The 20,495-nt window shown below is 36.5% G+C and overlaps 1 protein-coding gene across 10 annotated transcripts in view; it reads right to left on the reverse strand.

Annotated features, from left to right (window-relative positions):
* Window positions 1-20,495, reverse strand: part of LOC127555179 (RCC1 and BTB domain-containing protein 2) — a 57,297-nt gene that overhangs the window by 7,626 nt on the left and 29,176 nt on the right. For 8 of the 10 annotated variants that reach the window (XR_007952174.1, XM_051987326.1, XM_051987325.1 and 5 more), the window contains 6 exons: window positions 20,380-20,487; window positions 15,924-16,066; window positions 6,723-6,913; window positions 5,567-5,693; window positions 4,420-4,559; window positions 3,809-3,939 (listed from right to left, as the gene is read on the reverse strand). Coding sequence is in view for 9 of the 10 variants with exons in the window: in XM_051987326.1 (XP_051843286.1) it covers window positions 3,809-3,939; window positions 4,420-4,559; window positions 5,567-5,693; window positions 6,723-6,913; window positions 15,924-16,066; window positions 20,380-20,487 (840 nt within the window). In the remaining variant the exon portion in view is untranslated. Of the gene's footprint in view, window positions 1-688; window positions 733-3,808; window positions 3,940-4,419; window positions 4,560-5,566; window positions 5,694-6,722; window positions 6,914-15,923; window positions 16,067-20,379; window positions 20,488-20,495 lie in introns of all 10 variants that reach the window. The other 2 variants (XM_051987332.1, XM_051987330.1) reach the window with 1 other exon arrangement.

A 20,495-nucleotide genomic window follows, 5' to 3' on the forward strand; every position in this document is an offset into this window, starting at 1 on the left:
ACTCATTTTTGCATCATAATTACTGAGTGTCTGGATTAATAAGGACAGTTTTCAAAAGTTCTTTACCGAATTTCCCTTTCCCTCTCATTTTCTACTAGTGCACAAAGGTGAAAGGTTTTTCTAGCAATTTTTTGTATTATGTACTTATGATGAGCACTGCAATAGGAAGTGATCAAATGTCCCATGAAATGATATTTTTTGTTGCTTCTGGACTCATGATAAAAGGAAGTCCATTAAAGCCTTTCTGTCCAAGGAGAACTTAGGAGCCATCCTTCATTTGGCTGAAAATATCTTTTGTTTTCTAGTTTAATAAGAATTTTAAGATAAATATTAAACACAGAAAATACAAAAATAAAATTCTCAAAAGTTTTTTAAAGTGAGGAATTGTCTGTACTATGTTAATGTTACAATTTTGCCCCAAATCCAGCTACTCTTGCCTCCTTGCTACCTTTGCACTGATTACTCCATCTCTCTCATATTCAATTTTTTCCTGAGGAGAATAGGATGTACATGTTTGTACATGGCCAACATGGCAATCTGTTTAAATTGATTTTATATTTATATATATATTTGTTTTGTGTGCTTTTTTTTCCTCAGGAAGGGGAAAGGTGAGAGGGGGAAAAAAATAAATGCTTGTTAATTGAAAAACAAACAAACAAACAAACAACAAAACATCTTTCTTTCTTACAAGTTCTTTCCCCTCCATACAGAAAATGCTCAGCTCTCTCCAACCTGAAAAAAAAAAATTATCTTTTTTATTCCCACCCCTAAAGCTATTGTCTCATTTTTTTCTTGTTATTCTTAAAGTTAAAGAAAACGTTTACATATATATATGTACGTATGTATGTATGTAGATCTATCTATCCATCTACCCATCTATCTGTTTCTACATCCTCACCTTCCATTCAATCCCCAACTTCTTGTAATCTGTCTCTACAACTCAAATTTTCCTCTCCAGACCAACAGTGACCTCTTGTCAAGTCGAATAATATTTTCTCAATCTTCAACATCCCTGAATTTTCTACAGCATTTGACGATCTTTGCTTATATCCTTCTTCCCTTGATCCCATGATGCAATTAGATTCCCTGATCCACTTAATTCACCTGGATGTCCTGCCAGCACCACAAACTCACCATTTCCCAAACTGAGCTCCTACAGCCAACCAGTTCTACATTAACCTGAAGCTGTAGAAAAGGTGGCTAAGATTTATTATGGACTGCTCTAAGGAGAATAGAATTTTCTGAAGGAAATGGTATGGCATATTTTGTTGTACTTGATCACATAATGAAAGAAGAGGTCAGCACTGAAAGAACATCTTTCTGTTAAGGGATCCTGTCTTGCCAATTCTATCTCTAAGAAACCACATGTTTTTTCTCTTCTCTATCACCTGTTACCTCCCTCTAATTCAGGCCCTGCCTCAGCATGTCTTGCAAGGACTATTCTATAACAACTTTTTTATATTCTCTGTCTCCAATTTCTCCCCTGACAAATCTATCCTCATACAATTCCCAAAATAATCTATCTAATAATATCACTTCTCTGCTCAAGCTTTCACTGCCTATAAAGTAAAATACAAAGTCCTTAGCTTAGTACTTAAAGACTTTTGTCATCTCTTTCCAATCTACTTTTCCAGCATCATTTTAGATCCTCCCCCCCAATTACTTTCCAATTTTCAATTCTGAAAAGTCATCAAAACATCACTACCATTCCTGGAAAGGACACATTCAGTTAATTTCTCTATGATCTTAATCACCATTTCCTCTGTCTTTCCTGTCTGAAATCCTTCTCATGGCTACTATCCCTATCCCTATTGTAAAAGTATGCTTTTCTTTTTTCTTAACTTTGTTATTCACAGTACTGAGCATAATGCCTGGTACACGTAAGCACTTAATAATTTCATTTTCTTTCACTCATTATTACTTATTATGTTCCAGTCATCATCTACCTCTGTGTACCTAAAAAAGCTGCCTTCCTGGAATTCACCCATCTGCATTTCTATTGGTTGAAATTCTTTTCTTTCCTAAGACAGCTTAGGCCACCTTTTCCATAAAATATTTATGGATCATCTGCTAAATTTTTATGATCTTTCCTCTTTCCTCAGATTTTCTTTGTAGCGCTTTGGAATTCTCTTTTGCCCTTATCATATTTTATTTAGTATTGGAGTTACTTTTATGTTGTATCTGTGATATTGGGAAAATGGCATTCTCTTTTGGTCACATGTTCATCAGCTGTAAAAAGAGGGGATTAAACTTCATGAACTTTAAGGTCCTGAAATTTCAGCTTTAAATCTATGATTCTATGAATGTAAGCTCTTTGAGCACTAAGAATCATTTTATTCTAGCACCTAGCAGACTACACTTGATCTTTCTAAGTGTTTGCCAAATTCAAATGAACTAAATTAAACATATGTTTATGTAAGGTAAGGGGGAAATAAACATCATAAAATATATTCTAAATTAAGATATTGCTTTCAACAACACTCCCAAAAAAAAAAAAAAAAACCCACTGATAACAAGGAATCTCACATACACACACACATAACCCTCAGTAAAAAAATTGACCTACTGATCTAAAAACATGCTTTTTTTCTCTTTGAAAATCAATCTCATGTAACTTGCTTATTTTTAAATTTACTTGTAAAAGATTTTAATATAAGGGTTCTGCCAAATTTTTGTTTAAAAAGGAAGGTTCTGCCATTTTTTAATAGCTTAAGGATCATTATATGGGATTATCTGGTCCAAAATTTGTTAGGATGAGTTCAAACAACAAACAACAGAATCAAATCAGTTGCAATGAGATTCTATAAAATAGTGAAAGTCCAAGACTCACATTGTACCAAAGTAATACAGGTGATAGTCAATGGTCAAAGACAAAACAATACAATTGTACACACTGGAGCCCCACCATCAGAAAATAAAGCAGTTTAAAGTTAAGATTATTTAGCAATATTACTATGAAAGGAAACAGGTTACTAAACTAGTAAAATCTAGTGCCATTATTATAGGAGAAAACACTGATCAGTTTTCTAAGCAATACTTAAATTTAAGCAACTTTTAAAAATTCAAATACATCAGCCTGCACTTTTGGGCAGTTATGATAAGAATAGCAGCCAAAAAAATTATTTTAAATGAAAAACTACTTAGAGCAGAAAACAGTAATTATAAAGAAGACCACAAGTAAATATTATAGTTCATTGTTCCTTCACTTTTAAGCCTAAGATGTCCACAATGAAGAAATATGGGTAAATTCTTTTTGCAGCTGACACTATGCATAACTTTAAAGCAATTTTTCAAATTTCTCATGTAGCTAGATTTTTTGGGAAAATCTCCTTTGCAAAGTTCCTTGTATTTACTTTATATGTGTGTTTATACATACATACATGTATAATATCTCTCTCTGTGTGTATGTGTGTGTGTATATATGAAACATACATTTTATAGAGATATACACAAATATGTTTTATATATATATATATTTTTGTACTTATTGTTTCCCCAATATAATATAAAATTATTTAAGAGCAGGGGCCATTTCATTATAGTTTTTGAACCTACTGTGCCTAGCACAGTGTTTTGTATTGAATAAACATTTAATAAGTGTTTATCAATTGATTAACTTGTCATTGTTCCAAATACAGCAATAAAAATAGCTCATATTCATATAAACCTCTATGGTTACAAAGCACTTCACATACACTGTCTCAAGTGACCAGTGCATAGCAGTCCCATGAAGTACAAGGTCAGGTGGTAATGCCAGAAAGCTGTGACTGCCCCCTCAAATAACCCCCCTCCAAATCTTTCTTCTTACCTGGGCTTCGTATTTCACAGCAGCTGAAAGCAGAGCAATGGCATTGTCCTCACAGATCCCTTGCTTAATGGTTTGCTGACAGAGCTTTTTCAATCTGTTATCTCTGTAAAATGTTGCCAGATCTAGTAATCCTAGTGAAAGCAAGAATATTTATTAGGAAGAATTCATTTCAAACATCAACCCACTTCAACTACCTACTACTAGGATGTTTATCTTTCTTCTTTTTTTTTTTTTTTAAAGTGTGTGTGTGTGTGTGTGTGTGTGTGTGTGTGTGTGTGTGTGTAGTTGTGTCAATTTGCAAGGTATTTCCTATTAATCTTGTTCCTTTTAGAATGCAAATATCTTATGGGCAGCTCTGAGGCAGCTATCTGTTATGGTAAGGGATGTCTGCAATGGTCAGGAAAAACAACATTAATAATACCAGTAATAATGATCTGGGACTTCAAATTATTTCTGCTGCCTTGATGAAATAAAATAGAAGAAAGGGAAAGGTAAGAGGAATAAGGGCCAAGTCACTGGATAGCTCCAGGGACTATATTTCCATGCTCTTACCATAAAAAAAAGATTATCTTACTATATTATTGGTATAATATGACTCTTGTGATAATTACCTATTGCATCCTCTGGAGAGAGATTGATACAGTCTGTGTACAAGTATTCCAGAAAGGCTCGATAAACAGGATATGAAAATTCATCCATTTCTACTATGTCATCCTCATTACCATTCAACACTGAACGAAAATGTTCACACCTGAAAAAGGAAGCCCATAGCAGCAGTCTGACAAATAAATATTTATTAAATATCTGCTAAGTTCTAGCCACTGTTGTAGATACTGGGGAATTAAAGACAAAAAAGAGACGGTACCTGCTCTCTTATATTCTACTAGGGGAAAAATGGAAATTAAATGGATAAGCATCAATTGGGGAATGGCTGAAAATTTTTTAGTATATAATGATAATTATAGTATTAGTAACAGCCACTATTTAGGTAGCATTTTAAGGTTTGTACTTAAATATTAAAAACATCTAAATATTATAATTAATATATCATTTGATACAATAATCATGAAAGATTATGTGCTACTATTATCTCTATTTTATAGATGAAAAAGTTAAGGCAAATAAAGATTAATGAGTTGCCCAGATATTTTGTGTCTGACGAACTTAGATCAATGTAATATTCTTGTGGAGTAAATATTGATGATTGGACTGAACTGATATAGAATAAAATAAGCAATACCAAGAGGATAATATATACAATAATAATAACCAACACATATACAGCTTTTGAAGTTTATCTTAAATATATTTCATTTAGTTTTCACAACAATGTAAAGAAGATAACACAGTACAACCTACAGTTCAGAAAACATTTACTACTTCTACTGACTTGACTTTCTTTCCTCCATGATTATCAATCAACAAGTACTGACTTATTAACCTACTATGTGTCAGGTCTTCAAGTAGCAACAAAAAATGAAACAGTCCCTACTAGATATGAGCTTTCATTTGGATCACTTAAACCTATAGTACTTTGCATTATTCTTTCCATCTTCTACATTATATACATCTTGACTTCCCCCTCACATTACAGGTTCTCCACTAATAGAGACTATATCTTATACAAAGTATCCCTACAACTCACTAAGACTTTTGGGATACCCTGTATTTCTTGGAATTTCCATAACACCTAGTACTGTGCCTTGCTCAAATTGGTGGTGTCCATTCAAGAAGAAGAAGAATAAATTTATTCCTTACCTAATTTTGAGAAGGACCTTATGCACGTAAATATATTTTCCATCCACCAGAAATTTCAAGTCCGCAGTTTCAGGGTTATCAAACTCTTTCTTTAGTGACTGAGCTACTGTGAGGTGGTCATCCGGCTCTAGGACGACAAGAGACGCTTCAGATCTTAGCAACACATGTAATCAGAATGTGCTGTTCCCAATTAATGATACACTGATTCCCCTCAGTATTTATGTACTGTAGACAAGATCTTCCTTATCTATTCCCCAAGTTCTCAAGATCCTAAACACAATTCCAAGGAGCTTTTTGTGCTGAAGCTTCAAATGTCTGTCTGCAGGATAAAAGGTCTTCATATAAATGAAGAGACAAGAGTCCCAGGCTTAGAGTCAGAAGGCTAGAGCTTCCCTACAGGACCCAAGCCTGAAAGCTGTACGTCATGAGCTTTGTCTCAGGCTCTTCAGAGGGATAGTTTTTATACCACCTATTCCACAGGAGTGTTTCAAAGAAAGTACTTTATAAATCTTAAAGTAATCATAATAGCTAACATTTAAAGTGGATCCTATTTAACAGAAGGGGAATTGGAGGAAGACAGAGGTTAAGTGACTTGCTCGGCATCACACAGATATTACGTTTCTGAGCTCTTCTAGTCCGAGACCCAGGGCTCTATTCTCTGAGTCACCTATAGACCTTCCATTTCCCAGGCCCAGGGCCCTATCCACTGAGCTACCAAGTTACATGGTAATATATAAATTAAAGTTTTAATAATAATCCCCTAAGTCAATGGACCATCTACCTCCTCTAGGTTCAGGAAAGGTCTAAATCTTTTTTTGCATCACAGATGGTATATGTGAGTCTTGGTGAAGTCTTAGGACTTCTTTTCAGAATGTTTTCAAATGTATAATATAAAATACACAGATTTACAAAGGAATTCTATTATACTGAAATAGAGTTACAAAAATTTTTTAAACAAGTTGATGGACCCTTTAAGAATCTCCAATCTAGAAGAAGCAGATTTTTGATTCACAGATGCATAGCTCCTAGTCTAGCCAGTCCCATTCTCCCCCTCAAGCACAAAAGACGCATCATGCCCCTCATGGCTGCCCTCCACTCCCACCGCACTCTCACCGTCCCCCATACCTGCTCACGCGCCGTCCCAAATCAGACTCACCAACAGAGAGGAGGCGCCAGGACACCGCGGGGGTGGCGAAGCAGGCGAACACATCGTCCGTGCAGGAGAAGTGGGTGAGGTGAGGAAGGGTCACCGACTGGCCCCGACACTGGCCCCACATGTAGATGTGGCCGCTCTGGGTCTTGGCCGCAGAGGTGTGCGCCGAGTGGCAGGCGGCGATCTCGATCACTCTAAGTTCAGGAGCAAACCCAAAGGCGCTGCGGTCAGCCAAGGCGGGCAACCTTCTCCTAGCCTATCTTTCACTCAGAGCCTGTCCGGACTATGTCCTGACTTACAATGTCCTGGGACGGGCCCACACACCCTGTAGCTTCTGCAACGATAAGACGCCTACTTTGTCTCCTCAAGGTTCTACAGGATTTCTACAATATCCTGCTGGTGGCTCTTAGTCAGGCCTCCCGGCAGGTATGCCCATACACAACATCTTACCACGAATTCCATTTTCCAGTTAAACTGCAACAACTCAAGAAACCCAAGAAATAAAGAGAAGTATTTAAATTAAAAAAAAAAAAAAAAACTTCACTTGTTCAATCCAATTCAATGCATATTAAGTGTCTATTACATCCAGGACACTGTGCAAGGTACAAAAAATGAAGCTGTCCCAGTCCTCGAGGAGTTTATATGCTATTTTATTAGGAACATTTCACCCCGTTCACAGGAAAGAAAATAGAAAGTATAAAGTAATACAATGTAATTCCAAAGAACAGAAGGTGCTAGTAACTGGGGGGAGTCAAGGGAGGCCTTGTGTGGGAGGGGGAGCATAACTGGTACTCTGAAGAAAGCCAGAGATTCTCGGAGGGTTCCAGACATGGGGTGGGGGTGGGAAAGGCACGTGCAAAGGCAGTAATATGAGAATCGGTTTTGCTTCACTGTGCACATTTGTTATGAGGGTTTTATTTTTATTTCCCCCCCTCTTCCAACAGAGGGGAGAGATTCCGGAGGAGAAAGAAAATAACTGCTCATTAATTGAAAATTTTTTTAAATCAAAAATTAAATAACTGGAAAAGATGCTCCACAAACTCTTAGTTTAAAATATTCTGGTAAAAAAAAAAAAAGTCTTTTTATTGTTTCATTTCTAGAGAAAAATGAAAAGTTTTGTGTGTGAACCCAAAAATATATTGAAAACCCCTAACTCTCCCTCCTAGTGATTTCTTATGTAGAGGAATGAGGCCTTCTGAAGTCATTATGCAAAAGATCTAGGTGACTCTGAGATTGGCCTTTAGGTGATTTCCAGAAAAATCCTATAGATAACATGGTGCTTTGGTCGTTTAGTTATAGTGACCTATCTTTAATAGTTCATCTCCAAAGCAGAAAAGGAAATTCCTCATCTTCCCACTCCATGTTTTTGTCTTCCTTTGTATCCCTTAGCACTTATAACAACCCTCCTGGCTTCTTACTTTCAGCTACTGGCCTCCATTCTTTTAGCAATCCAAAGTTTATTATTTCTGGTTATTTTCTCTCATTCTATAATCTAGTTATCAAGGTCTATTAAGACTTCCTTTGCAAGGGTGTGACATGATAATTGCCCAAAAGAGATGAGATTGGCATGGCTTTATTTGTTTTTTTTGTTTTTGTTTTTTTGTTTTTGTTTTTTTTTTTGGTTTTTGTTTTTGTTTGGTTTTTTTGGCGCTTGACTCAGGATTTAAAAACTGGAACGGTGAAGGTGATGAGCAGTCTAAGTGTGTTGGAGGCAAACATCCCCAAAGTTCTACAGTGCGTCTTCAGGACTCTGATTGTACATTTATTTTTTTTTTTAAGTCATTCCAAATATTGTATAATGCATTGTTACAGAGTTACTTGCCTCTATGAAGGCTGTCCTGCTCTTATACACAGAGCAAAGGAGCTACTTAAAAATCCAGGCGGGGAGGGGGGAGGGAGGAGGGAAGGTACTAGTATTGCTTTACATGTAAATTATGTAATCCTTTAAAACAAACAAAAAAACTTTTTGTATTTTCCGCCTTAATACTTGTTCCTTTTTTTTTTAATTGTCAGAGCCATAAAGAATGGCCCCCTAAATTCCCTCCCTGCCCCCAACATAGATGTGAATGCAGACTTAACAAGTCTCCCGCCGAGTTTTGAGATTGGTGCCAGTACTTGGGGGAGGGGAGGAGCTTTACCTGTACACTGACTTAAGACCAGTTCAAATAAAAGTGCACACTTTAAAGAAAAAAAAAAAAAAAAAAAGACTTCCTTTGCAGTCTTCTTGATTACAGTAACCCTACCTCAGTTCTTTATCGCTTTATAGCTGGACTATGACAGTCTTCTGATTGCTTTCAAGACTCCAATCTGTCACCTTTCCAATTCATCCTTCCAACACTGCCATGTTAATCTTCTCAAACTCCTGCTTTCATAATTTAATTCAACAACTATTTATTAATGGCCTACTACATTGAAAACACAGTGCTGGGTCCTGGGGATCCAAAGAAAATGAAGTGGTCTCTGCCTTTAAAGAAATAAGCCTGGGGGAGTGAGGGATGAGAGGTTATAAGGGGGTTAGGATATAAAGGGTTGGGATATAGAAAGCTAAAATGTATATATCAATACTTAGGTTGGATGATACCTAGCCTAATTATAAGATTCTTTTTCAGAAATGAGTTGAAATAGATCGCCATAGAGATCCTTGCCAAATCTAAAATTCTATGTTCTATGAATAAGGACTTTTAAATCTTTTCATGAACACTTATCAAGTGATGAATGTAGGCCAAAATATTCTGCAAATAGAATAATACTGGGATCATAAATTTAGAATGGAAGTTGCTCCTTCATGGGCATCTAATCCAACTCCCTCATTTTACAGATAAGGATATTGAGACCCAATGGCAGTGCCAGTATTTGAACCAGCTCCTAGCACCAAATATTTTTTCACTACAAAAATTCTACTCTATAATATAACTTCTTAAACTGTGATTCACACCTCCATATGAGGTGTTGTAACTAAATGAGAAGGTTGCAAAATTATGATTTATTATCAGTAAATGTTTGATTTATATTCCTATTTTATATACCTACATACCTGGATTACATAAAAATTTGTCAGGCAAAAATGGGTCATGAGTGGAAATAGTTTAAGAACCCCTGTTTTACAGAGACACTGATACATTGTTGGTGGAATTGTGAACATATCCAGCCATTCTGGAGAGCAATTTGGAATTATGCTCAAAAAGTTATCAAGCTGTGCATACCCTTTGATCCAGTAGTGTTTCTACTGGGCTTATACCCCAAAGAAATACTAAAGAAAGGAAAGGGACCTGTATGTGCCAAAATGTTTGTGGCAGCCCTGTTTGTAATGGCTAGAAGCTGGAAAATGAAAGGATGTCCATCAATTGGAGAATGGTTGAATAAATTGTGGTATATGAACATTATGGAATATTATTGTTCTGTAAGGAACGACCAGCAGGATGAATACAGAGAGGACTGGCGAGACTTACATGAACTGATGCTGAGTGAAATGAGCAGGAGATCATTATATACCTCAACAATGATACTGTTTGAGGATGTATTCTGATGGAATTGGACCTCTTTGATAAAGAGAGCCTTAATTGATCAAAGATGGACAGAAGCAGCTACACCCAGAGAAAGAACACTGGAAATGAATATAAACTGCTTGCATTTATGTTTTTCTTCCCGGGTTATTTATACCTTCTGAATTCAATTCTCCCTGTGCAACAAGAAAACTGTTTGGTTCTGCACACATATATTGTATCTAAGATATACTGCAACCCATTCAACATGTAAAGGACTCTTGCCATCTGGGGGAAGGGGTGGAGGGAGGGGAAAAAACGGAACAGAAGTGAATGCAAGGGATAATGCTGTAAAAAATTACCCTGGCATGCGTTCTATCAATAAAAAATTATTTAAAAATTAAAAAAAAAAAAGAAGCCCTGTTTTATATCATATAGAGTTCTTGGATTCTTGCAGGCTATCCTAGCAAGGGGTTCTTGAAAGTCATACCAAAATGGAAAAGCATTAAGAAAAGTTCCTGAGACAAACATATCTATCATTCAAGAACCAATCTAGGTGAACTTGGAAAGCTGGGAATACTCAGAAAGGTTTCTTGCTGAAGGCAGTATTTCAGGTGAGTCTTGAAGGGATCTAAGGAAGTTAATAAGTAGAACTGAGAAGGGAAAGCATCACAGGATGATCAGTACAAGACTGAGTTGGGAGGTGGAATGTTATGTTAAAGGAATAGTAAATAATTCAGTATAGTCAGAATATAAAAGGAAGTCAAATTTAAGAAAACTGGAAAAGTCAGTTTGAGTCAAGTGATAAAGAGCATGATATACCAAACAGAAGTTTGATCCTTAAAGTAATAGGGAATCACTGGAGTTTACTGAGTAGGGAAGGGATGTAGACAGAATTTCATTTTAGGAAAATCACTTTGACAGCTGAATGAAGATGAACTCAAGTGGGGAGAGACCTAAGGCAGGGAAGTCATTTACAATGTTTGATTTAGGGATGAACTAAGGCCTGAAGAGAAGGAGATGTATGAAAATAAAAAGTACATGGATGAGGTCCATACTATGAAAGGTCATAGTCTTGATTTGGTCTTCCTTGTCCCACCCTGGAAATTAGAATTGAGACTTGTGCTTTACTTACAGAGCTGGTTGTCATGAGGATAAATTGAAAAAAATTATGAGATTCTCTAAGTCTCAGCATAATTAGGTGCCTTGACCTAAGGCCACCAATGTAAAATGGGACTCGTATCAAGAGACAAATTCAAGAGGAAGGATCTTTTCAAGTTTTTATCAATAAGCTAAAATTACAAAACTCTAACAGTTAACTTCACTTATCAAGATGCTTCCTACATATAACAAGACTAACAAAATGTTTAACTGCTTCTGCAAGTAAGTATGGTATATTGAAAAGCATGAGTCAGGCAAGTAGCATTTAGTGCCAAGGATCCAAAGAAAGGCAAAAACCAGAATCTCTGCTCTCAAGGTCACTGTCTAATGAGGAGGAAAGGGCAAAGGGGAACAAGGACAGCTGAACAAAATGCAAACAACTATAAAAATAATAGGTATAGAAGGATAAATTGAAGGTAACCTTAGAGGGAAGGTATTAAGATTAAGGACCAGGCTAAGATGACAGGAAAAGATAATGACGATTGTTGGAGGGAAAACTGGGACACTGATACATTGTTAGTGGAGTTGTGAACGGATCCAACCATTCTGGAGAGCAATTTGGAACTATGCTCAAAAAGTTATCAAACTGTGCATACCCTTTGATCCAGCAGTGTTACTACTGGGCTTATATCCCAAAGAGATATTAAAGAAGGGAAAGAGACCTGTATGTGCAAGAATGTTTATGGCAGCCCTGTTTGTAGTGGCTAGACGCTGGAAATTGAGTAAATGTCCATCAGTTGGAGAATGCCTGAATAAATTGTGGTATATGAATATTATGGAATATTATTATTCTGTAAGAAATGACCAGCAGGATGAATACAGAGAGGTTTGGAGAGACTTACAAGAACTGATGCTAAGTGAAATACGCAGAACCTGGAGATCATTTTACACTTCAATAATATTACATGATGATCAATTCTGATGGAAGTGGCTATCTTCAATAATGAGAAGATCCAAATCAGTTCCAAATGATCTGTAATGAACAGAAGCAGCTACACCCAGAGAAAGAACACTGGGAAATGAGTGTGGATCACAATATAGCATTTCCACTCTTTCTGTTACTGTTTGCTTTCATTTTTATTTTTTCTTTTCAGGTTACTTTTACCTTCTTTCTAAGTCCGATCTTTTCTGTGCAACAAGATAACTGTACAAATGTATATACATATATTGTATTTAACATATACTTTAACATATTTAACATGTATGATACTACCTGTCATCTGGGGGAAGGGGTGGGGAGAAGAAGGGGAAAAGTTGGAACAGAAGTTTTTGCAAAAGTCAATGTTGAAAAATTACCCATGCATATGTTTTGTATATAAAAAGCTATAATAAAAAAAAAAAAAAAAAAAAAAAAGATTAAGGACCAGGAAAGAGCTGGTGAAAAATGTAGGATTTTAGTTGAGACTTGAAGGAAACTAGGGAAACTAGAAGGTAGAAATGAGAAAATATTCTGAGTATGGAGGTTAGCCATAAACCTATGAAAATACTCAGTCAAAAGATAGGCTGAATTTAAGGGATGGCAAGAGGCTAATGTTTTTAGATTGTAGACAATATGGAAGAAAATAAATCGTAAAAATACTAGATAGGTTTAAAGGAGCCAGATTATGGAGGGCTTTAAAAGCTAGAGGATTTTATCTTTGATCCTTGAGGTAACAAGGAGTCAACAAAGTTTGCTGAATGGGAGGATGTAATGGCAGTGCTGCATTTTAGGAAGATCACTTTGACAGCAATATGGAAGATGGATTGGAATGGGGAGAGACCTGAGACAGGGAGACCAACCAATAGGATACTGCTAGTCCAGAAATGAGGACATAATAGCCTAGCATCAGATGAATGAAATTGGACTAATATGTACAAAAAAGATAACAGATTTTTTGTGATCACAAAGAACTGGAAACTGAGGGGATATCATTGATTAGGGAATGACTGAAGAAATTATGGTATATAAATATAATGAAACACTATCTGAGGCTAAAAGAAATGATGAATTTCAGGGCAGTTTGAGAGAAACCTGGGAAGACTTATATGAACTGATGCAAAGCAAAATGAGTAACAGTTTATACAATAAAATAACACTGTAAAGATCAAAAACTCTGAAAGACTTAAGAATTCTAATCAACACAGTGACTGACTGTGATTCTAAATACTGATACTAGATTTTGATACATGATTCTTCCTTCTTGACATAGAGGCAAAGACTTATTTCCAAACTGAGCTATATGTTTTCTGACATGGATAATGCAGGAATTAGTTTTATTTGTTATGAAATTTTGCTTTTCTTTTTTCTGATGGAATAGGAAGAATTAGGATGGAAGAGAAAAAATTAGATATACTTTATTAATTGAGAAAAAAATGAAGTTCTAATCCCAGCTCTGCTTCTTAGTAGATATATAACCATATTAACATATATTAAAGAACCTCTATTAAAGAACACAAGATGCATGAGATATAAGATTTTGTTCTAACTAAACTCTGAATCTTTTCTGGTGCCTAGGACGGTGAAATTAAACTGCTATTCTATAAGTTGTTGGCTAATGATTATTACTATTCTTCAAAACAAATAGTCTGTTTTCATTGTCAATATTAATTGCTACCCATAGGAAACTGATAGTAGGAAACTGCTAAATGTTTTTTTTTTTGAGAGCTTTATAAGTGTTTATTGTTGTTGTTATTCTCTCCTTTGTAGAATACTCAAAAGTTTTCCTTAAACATGGTATAATTTCCTTCTATCCACTCTGTTCTTGGCTTCCATTGCCGACACTATTTTCAGATGACCCGGGGAGGATACTAGGACTCTGACGGGAAAGACATGAAGTCCGAAAGCCTCTGGTTCACAGGGTCTTCTTTGGTCAAAGTCATAGGGGCAATGAGGATCTAGACCTCTCCTTTTCAGTGGTGTGAGCTGGAACATTGCACTTGCTCCAAACTTGGGAATGACCCCAGCTTTAACCTAGCTTGATAATTTATACTTGAGTGCTAGGACATGACCAAGTTTCCTCCTCTCAGCCCCATCTAATGTTCCAAATGCTTTTTATATTTCCTTTGTAATGTTCCAAATACTTTTTATATTTAATCTAAAGCCTATGAATATTCCAAAGGACTCATGATAAAAAATGCTATCCACCTCTAGAGAGAAAACTAATGAACTCAAGAGTGCAAACTGAAATATAATTCTTTCACTTTTTTCATGCTTTTTTTTTGTGATGTGGCCAATATGGAAGTATATTTTGCATAATTTCACATGTATAATTAATGTCATATTCCTTGCCTTCTTGATGGATGGGGGGAAGGGCAGGAGGGAGGAAGAGAGAATTCAGAACTTAAAATTTAAAGGAAAAATATTAACAAATAAATAATAATTCTTTTAAAAAGTAAAACTTGAGAGTAATTGAAATGTATGCCTATAACTGAAATAGGTTGAGATTTGCCCTTATCTTGTTAAGCTATTAGGGCAGCTTATCACTTTAAGTAAGGTAAGGTAACAAATCAGCCAACCCCATCATTCTATTAGCAATGATAAAGAAGCTGTTTGGAGAGGTCACATGTCCACAGTCAGGGAGAAGGTAGCAGACTGTTGAATCCAAATGTTTGGGCTCCAAGTTTAGATAATGCTTTGATTATAGAACTTTGGCCCACTCCTAGTTCTATCCCCGCTCGGCTATTTCTGCTTATAAAGAATGCCAGCTCCACATGAGCATCTGAAACTCAGCTTTGCAGTGGCTGCGAGAAACTGCTAAATGTTTACACCAAAATGAATTTATTATCTTTCCTCTGAAACCTATCCTTTTCCTGAGCTTTTCAATTTCCTTTAAGGCTATCACCATCACTCTAGGAACCCAAGTTCCTGGGTTTTAATCTCAGCTCCTCACTCTTAGTCACCTCATCTCTCCAGTCAGTTACAAATCTTTCAATTTCTACTTCCACAATATATCTTTTATAAAAATTCCTGTTTTCTACTCATACAGACTACACTAATCCAGGCTTTTATTATTTCTTGACTAGACAATGGTCTTCTAACAGGATTGCTTCCCCCAGCTCTCTCCCTACTTTAATTTATGCTCCACACAGTTGCCAAAGTGATTCTCCTAAAGTGCAAATCTAAACATGTCAACTCCCCAATACACACACACACACACACATACACACACACACACACACACACACCCTCCGACTCAACAAATTCCAGTGACTCCCTATTATCTTAAGAATAAAACCACTCTCATTCTACCTATGCATAATTCCACATATTCTATCACCTAATATAATATTGGTCTTGATGTTCCTCACCCATGACACTTCATCTCCTCTCTCCATGTTTTTGTATTGGCTGCCCTCATGTCCACAGGCAACTGACCTCTCAATGCTCTAAGTCTGTAAGTTGCCAATGAGCTATACATCTACATTGGGTCAAGGTAGTTTTCATGCTAGAAGTTCCCTACACTGATAGTCACAAATCCAGAATTCATTATTCACTCAACCTCCCCCAGCACTAAAAAAGATAAATACTTTGTACTTCTCTGCCACATTTACTCCTTATTCATCTTGAAAATGCAAGTATTACCTGTCCTTTTCCACAGAGACTGGAGTAGGGTAAGACTGGTTACTTTTATTGCCAGTACCCAACTGGCCATAAGAGTTGGCTCCCCAAGCATAGAGGTGACCTTCATCTGTTAACACTAATGTATGTGCATAGCCGCAGACAATCTGCAAAGAGAGAAACAAATCCATTCATGCTTGCAAATTGACAGAAATAAGTATATCTCCTTGGGATGGATCAATAAAAGTAGCAAAACACCCCAGCCACTAAGCACAACTCTCTAGGGCACAGCCTCTAGTGTCAATTCCAAATCCAAAGAAAAAGAAATAAGGTCATTTAAATTCTTTAGCTATTTAATTTGTATCTGTTAAGAATGAAATTAAGATAAACTAAGATACAAAGTTCTGAGCACTATCAATTTATTGAATCTGCCCTTGACAGGATCTCAGCTCCCTCAGAAAAGCTAAGGGTTAGCAACAACCCCTCCTTCTATCTAGCAGTTAAAAAAAAACATTCATTGTGTGAGCCCACTTGCAAGGACAGTTTAGCACAGCAGACTAAGCTATTTTGCACAATAGACCAGATTCCCTGACATCCCCAAAGGATAACAGATTTTGTAATCTAGTCCAATGAGCAGTATTCTTTCCAGAAAGATTTCTTCCATTGTTTTTGAAAGGTGCAGGATTGGAAAAGATGAAGTATAAGATTGTGATATACAATACTATTGTGTCATGAAAAATGATGAACAGAATGGTTTCAGAAAAATGTGGACTTATCTGAACTGATGCAAAATGAATTGAGCAGAACCAGGAAAACATTGTACAAAGTAACTATGATATTGTATGATGATCAACTGTGAATGACTTAGCTATTTTCTCAACAATATGGTGATCTAAGACAATTTTGAAGGACTTACGATGGAAAATTCTATCCCCTTCCAGTGATCGAATCTGAAACTCTTTAGAAATAGTCAAAAAGTATATTGAAGTACACTTTTTCACTTTACTGTTGTGTTCTTTGGTCTGCATTTTCTTTTGCAAAATGGCTAATATGGAATTATTTTGCATGACTGAATGTGTATAATCTAAATCAAATTGCTTCCTTTTTCAAGGAGAGGGAAGTGAGAAAAGGAAAGGAAAGAATATGAAACTCAAAATTTTTTTAAATGTTAAAAAATGTTTGTTTGAATGTAACTGAGAAAAAATAAAAAATAAATATAAAAGAAATTTTAAGAAAGCAAAAATAGAAAAGAATGTTGCCCCAATTTTATAACTAACTGTTACAGATGAAACTCTAGTCAAGAGAGATTATAAAGCAAGAAACTCCTAGAATCAATGGAAAACACATTAAATAGCAGGTTAGCCCTAGAGTTAGTAAAATTTGGGTTCAAGTCCTGCTTCTTTTTAAATAGCTAGCTGTATGATCAGGGACAAACTACTTAAACTCTCCATGATCCCAATGATTCTCTAAAGACTCTAAGTTACAAATGAGTTGCCCATCTGCACTGATGGAGGGAGTTTCCACATCAGTTAGCTCACCATACTGATGAAATCACATGTTTGAACTAAAAAATATGCAAGTCACTATGCTATTTGCCAAGGATATAAAAACAAAACCAAGATTATACCTGACCTCAAAGAGCTTACATTTTGCTTGGATTCACATACCAAAGATAATTTGACAGAGTAGAAGATATTACCAAATGTGGAGAAGAAGGAAAAGGGGTATAGGACAAAGAGTAAGGAAAGATTTCATAGAAAAAGTAGTACTTTAGCTGCCTATTAAAGGAAGTTAGGGATTCTCAAAAGCAGAACTATAGAGGAAATACTGTCCAGGTATAGGGAACGGCATGTGCAAAGGTATAGAGGTAGAGAGATCAAGACTGAGTTACAAGGAGAATTAATATTCCAATTTGGCTAGAACACTGTATAAATTACTGTGTAAACAACAAATGTAAAGTAAGTCTAAAAAAGTAGAAGGAGGACAACTTAATAAGGTTTTTAAATGCTAGGCTGAGAAGTTTGTATTTTGGACAAAGATAAAAAGGAGCCATTGAAATTTTTGAGCATGATCCAAACTGTGAATATTTACTAGACAACTATATGAGAAAAAGAAGCAACAGGAAACAGAAAGACCAATTAGAAAGCTATTGTGCTACCTGTGAGACTGGCTAGAATGACAGAGAAAGATAATGCGGAATGTTGGAGGGGATGTGGGAAAACAGAGACACTGATACATTGTTGGTGGAATTGTGAATGGATCCAACCATTCTGGAGAGCAATTTGGAACTATGCTCAAAAAATTATCAAACTGTGCATACCCTTTGATCCAGCAGTGTTTCTACTGGGCTTATATCCCAAAGAGATACTAAAGAAGGGAAAGGGATCTGTATGTGCATGAATGTTTGTGGCAGCCCTCTTTGTAATGGCCAGAAACTGGAAACAGAGTGGATGCCCATCAACTGGAGAATGGCTGAATAAATTGTAGTATATGAATGTTATGGAATATTATTGTTCGGTAAGAAATGAACAGCAGGATGATTTCAGAAAGGCCTGGAGAGACTTACACGAACTGATGCTGAGTGAAACGAGCAGGGCCAAGAGAATGATATACTTCAAAAACAATACTATATGATGACCAATTCTGATGGACCTGGCCATCCTCAGCAATGAGATGAACCAAATCAGTTCCAATGGAACAGTAATGAACTGAACCAGCTACACCCAGCGAAAGAACTCTGGGAGATGACTAAGAACCATTACATTGAATTCCCAATCCTCATATTTTTGCCCACCTGCATTTTGGATCTCCTTCACAGGCTAATTGTACAATATTTCAGAGTCTGATTCTTTTTGTACAGCAAAATAACTGTTTGGTCATGTATACTTATTGTGTATCTAATTTATACTTTAATATATTTAACATCTACTGATCATCCTGCCATCTAGGGGAGGGAGTGGGGGGGAAGGAGGGGAAAATTTGGAACAAAAGGTTTGGCAATTGTCAATGCTGTAAAGTTACCCATACATATAACATGCAAATAAAAGGCTATTAAAAAAAAAATAAAAAGAGGGGAAAAGTTTTGCAAGGAAAAAAAAAGCTATTATGCTGATCCTGTTATGAAAGATAAAGACTAGAGTAACGGTCATATGAGTGGAAAGAGGATGTGGTAATCGCGGTAGAATTATTTAGAGTGGACAGCTGATTAGATATGTGTGTGAAAAAAAGAAGAATGAGATGATAGGGGGAGGAAAAAGAATATGCATTTAGTAAGTGCCTATTATGTTCCCAGAACTGTACTAAGAATTTCTTTATTTAGACTATTGGGGGAGGGAGTGAGGAGAGGAGGGAAAGACTATGGAACTTTACACAGGCTATCTCAAGGATACTAATATTGTAGTAAGGATTACTCTGAAGTTTACACTTCAGTGACTAGCAGGATGGTAATGTCCTCATTAGATACAGCTGAGAGACTGAAGAATCTGGCAAGCGAGGAAGACTTAGCAGGGGCTCAAACAAATATATTTGTTAGAGTTGCACATAGAAAGAGACAGCAGAAGCAGTCACTTAGCCAGAAGGCTCCAGGCAGGGGCTCCTGACTACATGAATTAAACTTCTGTTCCAACTCCTACTGTTCAATGCTCCTGATGAGGAGGAGAAAGGGGGAAGAGGGGTGCAATAGTTGCTGTAGGGAATCAAGGAAGAACAAAAGGATTGTTGTGTAGCAGTGAGGACCTAATTAAGCACAGAAAATAAATTTGTCCTATACCCCAGAGGTACATGATTTTTATCTACAAAGTAGGAGTAGATGAAAATTTGAAGCTGGAGAATGGGAAAATGTGAATGGCAGTAGAACAAAAGAGAAAAGAGATTTAAGGGTGGAGGATAGTGGATAGCTGAATTGCTTACTATAAAACTGTAAAGACAAGAAATATCAGCAGAGATGAACTGGGAGAACAGGGTGTACTAGAAGACCTCAAGGCTGCCATAAGGACAAAGGATAGGATTGGGGAAAAGAGGCAGAGGAAGAAATGGGTGGAAAGGACATCATGGTTAAAGAGAAATTCAGAACTTAAGATTATGGAGGCAGCCCAGTTACAGGTGATACTGACAGAAAATTTATTCTGATAATTTCTGGGAAGATACAGGTAGTTGGAGCACAGGTGGCTGCTAATCTGGCAAGTCAGCCTCCATACTGAAATCCCTGAATATAAGGGGAGAGGTTGAGATGAACAGAAATATGGAGACCAAAGAGCTGAACACTTTGAATACAAAAGTATAAATCTGCTGAAGGATAGCTAGACTTAATGGCGAGGACAGTGTCTAGGGAGAAAGGAGAGGGATGGAATGGGGAAGAGGCATATTTTCTGCTGAAATAATCTGTGATGCTCAAGTCACACTCATGCTATTAAAATGACATTGGCTACATATTGTTTCTTTGTTGTAGAGATCACTGAAAAATATGATCTGATGAACATACCTTGTGTACCCGAATGCCTTGTAAAGCTGCTATTCTGCAGGGCGTTGGCTGATTGCCACTGCTGCCCAGTCCAAGCTGCCCATTTCCATTGTACCCCCACACATAAACCTTGAAAG

Source organism: Antechinus flavipes, chromosome 3 (genome assembly GCF_016432865.1).
Source record: "Antechinus flavipes isolate AdamAnt ecotype Samford, QLD, Australia chromosome 3, AdamAnt_v2, whole genome shotgun sequence".
NCBI classification, from domain to species: domain Eukaryota; kingdom Metazoa; phylum Chordata; class Mammalia; order Dasyuromorphia; family Dasyuridae; genus Antechinus; species Antechinus flavipes.